Source organism: Mustela erminea, chromosome 6 (genome assembly GCF_009829155.1).
Source record: "Mustela erminea isolate mMusErm1 chromosome 6, mMusErm1.Pri, whole genome shotgun sequence".
Lineage (NCBI taxonomy): Eukaryota > Metazoa > Chordata > Mammalia > Carnivora > Mustelidae > Mustela > Mustela erminea.
In genome coordinates, this window is record NC_045619.1 from 128393286 (window position 1) to 128403280 (window position 9995).

The window sequence follows — 9995 nt, forward strand, 5'->3', positions numbered from 1 at the left end:
CAGGGCTGGGAGGGGGATGGGGCTGCGGGGGGACGGGGCTGGGGACGGGGACGGGGACGGGGCCGCCCCGCCCCGGGCCAGCCGTTGGGGAAGGACCGCGCGCCGCGGACCCCGAGCCTGGCGCGGCTCCAGCGGCTCGGCCGCGGCGTCCCCCCGGCCGGCCCTCCCCTCCCCTCCCCTCCCCTCCCCGGCGGGTCCCGGGGCGCGGGCGGCCATGCGGGCCCGGAGCGCAGGGCGGGCGGCGCGGGACGCAGCTGCCTAGGCGCGCGCGCTCCACCTGAGCGCAGGCCCGGGGCGCGTCCCTCGCGGCCGCCGCCCGCCCGTCTGCGAGCCCCAGAGCCCCGGAGCCCCGGAGCCCCGCCGCCTGGCTGCTCCCCGCTGGGACTCGGGACGACGAGGCTGCCCCGCGGCTGGAATTTTACAGCAACAGAAAGTGTTCCCAAGGCCCCCGCCTCCCTAAGGCTGTGTGGTCCGCGGCTTTCAGGCGAACAATGTCTTTGAATTCTTCCTGCTAATTTTTATGCGCTCTTTATCCCGACTAAAATCCGTGGAAGAGTCTGCGATGTGGGATGTTCTCGAAGTACGGCTGTGGACGAAACTCTCCTGAGTGTGTGTGTGTGTGTGTGTGTGTGTGTGTGTGTTTAAACCGTCGAAACGCCCATCCCGGGGTGGGAAAGAGCCCCGTGATGGCTTTTCCCAGCCTAAGCCCGTAGTTTAGGATCCGGAATCTGAAATAGGGCCTTTCGTTACCCCTATTCGGGGGGCGGGAGGAGGGGGGCGGCGAGCGAGGGGAGAGAAATCTTTACAAATTATCTACTTTACCACTTTTTTGAGACCCTACGGCCAGACTTTAATGGCTTCGGGTTGCAGTTTAAGCGATCGCTCTCAGACTCGAAAGCCTCTTTTATGAAGCTTTTGTTCCTGGAACCCCTGGTCCCAGGCTTCTCCCCACCGAGTGTGCGGGTTCTTTGTCCGTTCCTCTAGGGCCCCGCTTTCCTGGCTTCTGTCCTCCTTCTGCTTGCTGCTGTCCCGTCTTTGCAGCCCGGTTCTGGGCTTGAAGCCCCAGAGCTGAACACAGTTCTCGGGCTCAGGCCTCTCTCTCCAAAAGGCTATTTTGTTCACGTCTGGATTCTGGCGCACGGCAGGGAGAGGAATGCAGATCTTGCTCGGCTTAAGGGGAAAATAGTCATCGAGCGGTTAATGTCGCTCTAGGTTGGAAAATTATTCGTCGTTCGGACGCCACGTCCTGCGCCCTGCGCTCAGCACTGATGTGACGCCCCCAGATGCCAGCGCAATAGGAGGAGGACCGCTCCGTGGCTCGCAGACACGAGGCACCGCGCTGGACACTGGGCGATACTGTTTCCTGGCGTGTAGGTAAACATTTCGCTCCTCCTTGTCAGAGGTCCTTGTTCAGGGCCATTTTTATCTCTGCCTCTCACCTCTTTTCCCAAAGGTGAGAAAGTCCGTCCTGCGCTGACAGTTATCAAAGACCAAGCCCAGGAAGTATGTTCACAACCACCGTCCCTACAACTTCCAGGAACTGAGAAGTACTCTCCCTGTGCTGCGATCAGACTGTAGAGTTCCCAACACTCGCTGGGGAGCTGCTTTAACCCTACCCGCAGGTTATGGGGAGAAGTCTTGGGGTGGGACGTGGAAATCCGTGCTACCAAGACACAAAGATGAGCCAAAGACAGGTGGTTCTCGAAGCCCTCTGTAAAGTATCCCACTTTATCTCTTATTGCTGCAAAATCAAACTTACCCCTAGGAGGCTCACTGTAGGTCCCAGGTCAGTCAGATCAGGGGCAAGGGGCCTCAAATTAAATGAGAGGTGTAGCTTTTAAACAGAAATCAAAAAGGGCCCAGCTCAGACACTGGAAGATGAAAGAGAAACTCTGGGTGAATCTTTCCTTAAAAAGGCCATTAATTTAAATGCAGAACTAAATGGGGTCACAATGAAAAAATATAACTTGCTTGGATGGCAACAGGAATCTTATGAATGTATGCTCAAGAACATTCTGTATAGACCTGTATAGGACATCCTAAGAAGACCACACAATGAGGAACAATTTTTAAAAATTTTAATAATTCATTTTGTTTAAACCAATATGGGAAAAATATCACTGCAACATTTATCGAGATGTCTATTCATTTTTTCATAATAGATCTTTCAGATCTAGTGTGTTTTAGGCTTACAGCACATCTCAGTTTAAAGTAGCCACATTTAAAGGTTTTCAGTGGCCACCTGTGGTTAGTTAGTGGTTCCCATACTTGGGTGTTGCAAATCTAGAGTTCTCTAGAATTGACTGCATTGACTTAAAGACCTGGGGAGTGAAAGGAACTAAAGACGAAAAGGATGAGATTTCAAATATAATTGATCAATGAATTCTCCAAGAACTTGGTAGAAATTATACTAGCAATATAAAAGCTGACACCAACTATTTGGAGTTTTGTTCAATTTTTTTTTTAAGATTTTATTTATTTATTTGACAGACAGAGATCACAAGTAGACAGGGGGGGGGGCGGGGAGGGGAAGGGGAGAAGCAGGCTCCCTGCTGAGCAGAGAGCCCGCTTCGGGGCTCTATCCCAGGATCCCCAGCTCATGACCTGAGCTGAAGGCAGAGGCTTTAACCCACTGAGCCACCCAGGTACCCCGTTCTAGTTTTTTAATATACCTGTTTTTTTTTTTAACAAATCATTTTTAAAAGTGAATTTATTATCTTATCATATTTGGATAATGTTTTATGTGATCTAATTATACTTCAGTACTTTGGGCAGCATTAAGGTAACACAATGTAATACTTGATATCACGAATAGTAATTGCAAGGACAAATATCGAAGAATAACAACTCATCTGGCCAGCCTTAATTCTTAATCTTGAATTATGAGAATCTAGGGGCAAAACTTCTTTTAAAATCTCAACTTTCTGTTGCGTGTCTAGTGGGATAGCTTTGCATTAGAATTCTGATTTTTTTTTCTTTTTAGTGATAATTCTTATCATCTTAGCCAATGAGGCTAAGCCAAATACCCCAATCTAATATGCCACAATTTCCTCATCTATAAAAAGGGACAATACCTTGCTGCTCTGTTGCATATAATGATGAGAATAACATAAGAGGCAAGAGAATCCTTAGAAAAATCCCATGAAACTGTAAGGTGCTATTAATCTGAGATACCGTGAAAATGTATGAGCAAATGCTTGTGAAGTTAGTTTATCAGAAAATGACAGGGTAGTTGCCTTTTTAAAATGGGTGTGGGGCGCCTGGGTGGCTCAGTGAGTTAAAGCGTCTGTCTTCGGCTCAGGTCATGATCCCAGGGTCCCGGGATCCAGCACCGCATGGGCTCTCTGCTCAGCAGGGAGCCTGCTTCCTCCTCTCTCTGCCTGCCTGTCTGCCTACTTGTGATCTCTGTCTGTCAGATAAATAAATAAATAAATCTTTAAAAGTAAAATAAAATAAAATGGGTGTGATGGACCAATCAGGAGCAGTTACAGTCTAGAGACAAGTTGGGGCTGGTATGAGAATTGATAAGGAAAATGAGAAAATTAGTAAAATAATGGAATTTTCCACATAAAAAAGGGATATTTTAGCTCAGACTGTCCATTTTCTGATATTACTTTGAAGGAGCTGTAAGAATAAAAATGTACCTCTTTGCTAAGTTAATGACCAATAAATACACTTGAGTTTTTCAGTCATTCTCCATATCACATTTTAGTTGTAGATTCCCTGCATTTTATTTCATTTTGGGGGGGTGGTATTTATTTTAGAGAGAGACAGGGAGCATGTACAAAAGTGGGAGGGGCAGAAAGAGAGGAGAATCCTCGAGCTGACTCGCCTCTGAGCGAAGACTCCAATGCAAGGCTCAGTCCTAGGACCCCAAGATCTTGACCTGAGCAGAAACCAAGAGTCAACCCCTTAACTGACCGCTCGAGCCACCCAGGAGCCCCAAGATTCCCTGCATCTTAAATTCCGAGATTATCATGTGTCACTACCATGGTGTAATCACAAATATTTATACTTACCTGAATTCTCCACCTCACCCAAACACTTTTGTCCTAAAAATGCGTACTGATTTTTTTGACACTCCGGTAGCTTTTAAACTTTTGACCGTACTAATCTGTTACTGAAGGAGCATTTCAATCTGTGTGTTGAGTTGCTTGGAGTCTGTTACTCAGTAACACTGGATTCAAAAATAACAGAAAGGCATTTATTTTTTTCTAAGCCCTGAAACATGAAAAAAAAAAAAAAAACTCTCAGCCTGGGAATTGTGTTGAAATACATAAACATATGAAACTTAGTGACTCAGATTGTTAGTCACAGAGTCACTGGTTAGAGTCTGGATGAAATCCACTGTGGACAAAGGCCAGTAATAATGATGATGATATTTTGCTTTTCCTTAGTGCTGAACAAAACCCTTTACAAATGTTACAAGTATAGAAGAAAAAGTGGCAAGATACTTTCTTCCAAATATTCAGGCTAAGTGAGCATCTTGCTACCTTTGAGGTAGTTTGGCCCCTGCTGGTACATATGTTCAGAAGAAATATAGTTGCAAATAATTGTAACACAAAACAACTTACACCAAAGCCTCATTAGTATTCGATTAGCATAGTAAGCCCTCTTTCACCGCCTCTTGTTCGAAGCAGGATCCAATGGGTAGTCTTAGAATAAAGGAAATAATGGCTCCATAGTCGTTCTTACAAATAAAGCCAGGAGCTACATTCAGAATTATGTTTTGTATTATTACACTTTCATTAGTAATTAACCTTCCACTGAAGAACACACGATGGATCTACGTCAGCCTGCTTTTTCTGCAACAATGTCAGGCCTGAGTAATATCACCAACGCTAAGTGCTGGGCTGTTTCAGAGATATCCTCCCACTATCTCCCCATCTGACCGGAACAGGAATTGGATAGCTTCAGAGTAAAAGAATAATGCGTCCATGTGTTCCTGCAGATCTCAGAGTCCTGGCAGCCGACCTCAACTCTCTTGGCCACCATAAAGCAGTCATTGAAAGGACACAGCTGCAGGAACTAGAGGCGAAGCACTAAATAAATCCACAGGGCTGGAGGCACAAGTCATGTACATGACCCTAACACAATACCTTGTGGTTATGAATGAACAGATTAGCATCTAATGCTGCTGTGGCAGCTTATGCAAAATTAATTGGCTGTCTCAGCCAGTGCTGAGTTTCTAATGGAAAGATGTCCTGTTCAAAAAACAAAAACAAAAACAAAACCCAAGGAGATCTCCTTCAACTTTGGCTGGGGTGGGGAAAGGGAAGACCAACGTGAGTGGGAATTGAGCCGCTTAATCTCTTAACTGTACATAGGTTCTGTTCAGATCAGCATAGGCGTACGGTCCTCACTGGCAGCGTCCCAGGAACCCGTCAGTATCGCCAGTATGGGTTGTATTCTAGATAGGAAGTAGTGGGAGCCTGGGAAAGAGGTTGGGGAGAGGTGGCTTGAGGTCTGGAATTATCTCCCACGAGGGAAGAGGCTAAGACAGAAAAAGAGAGGGGACTTAGAGCAACATTTTCTAAGGTGTGTTTTGTGTCGCTTTTCTTTATATTTGAAAAAGATGAGGCTGTGATTCATTAGGTTGGACAAACAATGAGATAAGCAAAGTTAAACACACCTCCATCTTCTGGGACTTCTAGGAGCTTGCAACATGCAAACGTACATTGTCAATATTCAAGGAGACTGTAGCAAAATGCCATGTTTCCCTAACTTTGTTGACCGTGGATACCTTTTCCAGGGTGGGTGTTTTATAAAAGTTTTTTAAATTACACTATCATGAAATATTTTAATTTATACTTTTAATATTCTCTCCCAGTAAGAGTTTTATGTGGTCTTAAAAATACACTGAAAGAACTAAACCTTTAAATAGAACATTATTTTCATACTAAGTATTGTTGTGTTTTTCTTTTTTAAAATATGCACTAATGGAACAGCTGGGTGGCTCAGTTGGTTGGGGTGTGCCTTTGGCTCAAGTCATTATCTCACCGTCCTGGGATTGAGCCCTCCACCTGACTCTGCTCAGTACGAGTCTACTTTTCCCTCTCACTCTGCCCCTCCTCCTGCTCATGATCTCTCTCTCTCTCTCTCTCTCTCTCTAGTAAGTAAAATGTTTAAAAAATATATGACTAAGAACTTAATTGGACATGACTGAGATCTTTTTCCATCTCCGTATAGTCCTTCAAGCTGACATGAAACTTTGCATGTCCTAGAAGACAAGGAATTTATTCCTACCCCCATTCATTCTTTCTCCTTCCCCCTAGCTTGTGAACAAGAACAGCCTTCTGAGTAGCAAGAGAGAGGAAAGCCATCTCATTGCTTCCATTCCCCTTGGTCTCTCTCGATGATAGTATGGTGGCTTTCAAAGACAATGGTTTGTAGACATTGCCAGCATAGAGAATATCCAGGTGAACCAGTAAACATACTGGGTGTGGGCATGCTGGGCTCCTGGAATTTCCAAGGAGGTCTCTATAATATCCAGGACAAAGGACATCTATTGTAGCTCCCACATTAATAGTTCTGTGGTTTGTACTTGAAAGAACTGAGTTCTTTGTCTTTTCCAACTAAGAATCTCTTTACTATAGTCACCACCTCAGCTGTACCTGTAGGACTCTTGGCAAGTCCAACCTGATTTCCCAGAGGATGGGTGTGGCTCCTCGCATAGGACCAACACCAAATGGGGTTGTAGCAAGTCAACAGGTGCACAAGGCTGCTTCTGGGTCTGGAGTCTACCACATGGGGACCGGGGCTTGCTTTCTCCAAAGGGCCCTCCAGATGGGCTCCACCAGAGTTTCACAACCTCCAACCTCGATCCAGAGCTTCCAGAGAGGCCTTTTTATCCCAGAATATCTGCCATATTATTGTTGCTGTGGGGCGATAGGAGCAAGGAACTTCTAGTCTGCCATCTTGCTGACCTATGACTTTTTGAAAAAGAAAATTCAAATGTATTTTTCCATTTTAAATGTAGTATGCACCAATAATTTTAAATCAGAACACTTGGACAAATAGAAGTAAAATAGAAAGGCATTTTAAACATGTTTTTGGGGTCTTCCACTTTTGTGACTCTGGAAAGTATCTTACACAGTTGTGACTAAATACTTGCTCTGTACTGCTGTACTTCTCTGTCTCACACTCTAAGCAAAATAAACATCACACAAGTCTTTTTCCATGCTCTAATAAACTCTGTACAAATGTCACTTGAAATGGCAATACCATCATTTATTTAGCCATTCCCCAAGTATTTTTATTACTTCCAAATTTTGATTTCATAACTACATGTAAATAAATATGTTTTTAATAAAATGTTTATATGCATTTTAACCATTTCTGGAGGATAAATTCTTCAGAAATGGAGTTTCTAAATTAGGGGGTATAAATATTTTAAGGTTCTTGACATATAGTGCTAAATTTAGCTTACAATATTAATATCTCTCTTCAATGGAAAGTTATAGTAAATTTTATATAATTTTTAACTGAAATTGAATAAAATTTTACAGCAAAAACACTTTGAGGTTTGAGGAAAAGGGTATTAGTTAACATATGCTAAAAGCTTAGTAATTAGAACTAAAAGAAAAGTCAGTTTGAATTTGTGATTAATTCTTAACTAAAGATTACTTTAAAACAATGTGCTTTTATTGTAGTAGTCCATAAAGTAATATCTAGACTAATGAAAAGTTTATGGTGCTCTGTTTCAGGGTTTTGGCTCTATGTCAGACAAACTCAGTTTATTTATTTATTTATTTATTTATTTTTTAGACTTTATTTCTGCAAAGCCAATCAACAAGTGTTGGAGGGAAAAAGTGTAAAAGTTATTCTTGCATATTTGGGAACAGCAAGCACTTAGTTTGAGAAAACAAGGACTTAAAATAGTTGAATCAAAGGCAGTACCCTGCTACTTGTATTTAAAACAACAGTGATGTTCTTTCTTAAACAACATTCCTTTCTTCCCTAAAAGCTACAATATGATACAGTACGCAATAGCTCACTTGAAAGTGCTAGAATCAGAAGGTAAAGAACGCCATATGCCAACCCACTTACATTTCCTACTATACAATGCCTTTTCGGCGCTTGATAAACCAAGCATTCATGTAGCATTACATTCAACAGAAACATTTCTTGTACTTTGGGTTTTAAGATCCTTGCCCCTCCAGTTCCGATGTTGTGACATCTGACTCTTCATCATTGTAAATATTTTCAGCCATTTGCCATATCTGCATGATGTTATCCTCAGACACCGAGCAGATGACCCAAGGCTCATTGGGGTTCCAACTAAAATCTGATATCTTGGCGGTGTGTCCTCCATGAATAAACAGGAGTTCTGGAGGCCCATCTTCGGCGTCTTCTGCTGATTGTTCTTCTCCAATTTTGCTTAAATCCCACACGTTCAGGCGGCGATCAGTACCACTTGAAACCAGAATAGTTTCGTTATGTGGAGACCAGTGGACCTGGAAAATTTCATCTTTATGAGATTCAAAGGTATGGAGTTTTAACTTTAAATTACGCAGATCCCATAAAGCTACAGTCTTATCTGCAGAGCCAGTTGCAAGAATGAACTCGCTATAGGGGTTGAACGACAGGCAGTTGACCTCGGCAGTGTGCACGTCCATCAGGTGGCTTGGCTTGGAGGTGGTATTGGACCTGGTGTCCCATATCATAAGTTTCTGATCATCAGCAACCGATCCAAATAAGGACTCGTGGAGCAGATGCCAGGCCACATCCTCTACAACAGCCGAGTGGCCAGTGAAGATGGCTTTAGCATGCACGATCTTGCCTTCCTTTGGTCCTGCGTTTATATCCCACAGACAGACAGTATGATCGTCTGATGCACTTAGGAGATGTCCACTCAAGTTCGAATTCCAGGAAAGACCATAGCCTTCCTTTTGGTGGCCTCTTAACCTAAGATCAGGATTACATTCTCCACTTGGGTCTGTTTTAGCAGGGTGCTTCGTATAGTCAAAAACCAGCACATCAGAAGATGGAGTTTTGGTAGCAATGATGTGAGGATTCTGCGGCATGTAACGAGCACGGTTTACTTCTCCTTCATGGTTAATTTTAATTTCACATTCAATTTTTCCTGTTATAGAACCAAAGCCACCAAATTCACCCTTCTCACTGTCCCAGTGGGAAGCATCAAACTGTGCATCATCGTTCGGAATATGGACTCAAGCAACCACGAGATGATTCTGCTCATCAGATGTGTGAGTCCCCAGCACTAGCCAATGAAGGGCATAATCCTTTCCTTCTGGTTTAGTCACTTCAGGAAGCCACTGAACGGTAAGACTCGGCCACTGAAGAGCATGGGTCATAACCAGGTCATACAGAAACGGTGTATTCTTCTTCCAGATTTTATATTCTTCATTGATGACACGCTCCTCCACAGTATCTTCAAACACTGTTCTAAGATGACGACCCGTATGTACAGGGGCTCCACGACCCACGCAGGGAGACGAATCCACATGTAGCAGAAACCCCTCGGCCCGCTCCCTCCATCCCCCACCAGGAGCGGCCTCCGCTCCCACGAAGCCAGCGTCAGCAGCCATAGGCCGGCGTGTTCCAGAATCCCCCGGACAAGGGCCGCGACCCCGAAGCGATCGACGCGCGCGCGTGGAAGGAGCAGCCGTGTCCGCTTTCCGGTGGCGGAGGCCGCCTCCGCCCGAGAGCCAAGGGCGCAGAAGGGAGCGCCGCCGCTGGAGTGGGGGGAGGGAGGGGGAGGGCAGGGGGGAGGGAGGGGGAGGGCAGGGGGGAGGGAGGGGGAGGGCAGGGGGGAGGGAGGGGGAGGGCAGGGGGGAGGGGGGCCCAACCCACGGCCCCGCGGCCCGCGCCGGGCTCCGGAAGTGCTCGGAGCCCTCCGCGCCTTGGTCCCGTCCCGAGTAGGCCCCTCGAGGCGCGCCCAAACTCAGTTTTTAAAATCAGACTTTACCACCTACTGCCTGAACTTGGGTAAGTTTCTAACTTCTTTTTACCTTCATTTCTACATCTGTTCA

The 9995-nt window shown here is 45.1% G+C and overlaps 1 protein-coding gene across 1 annotated transcript; it reads right to left on the reverse strand.

The window, feature by feature from the left end:
• Positions 1–7774: 7774 nt before the first annotated feature.
• LOC116594346 (histone-binding protein RBBP7-like) lies at positions 7775–9620 on the reverse strand. Its single transcript, XM_032349647.1, is given in 1 exon segment — positions 7775–9620. A coding segment is annotated over 1 exon segment (1410 nt). The 5' UTR covers positions 9552–9620; the 3' UTR covers positions 7775–8141.
• Between the last annotated feature and the right edge of the window lie 375 nt (positions 9621–9995).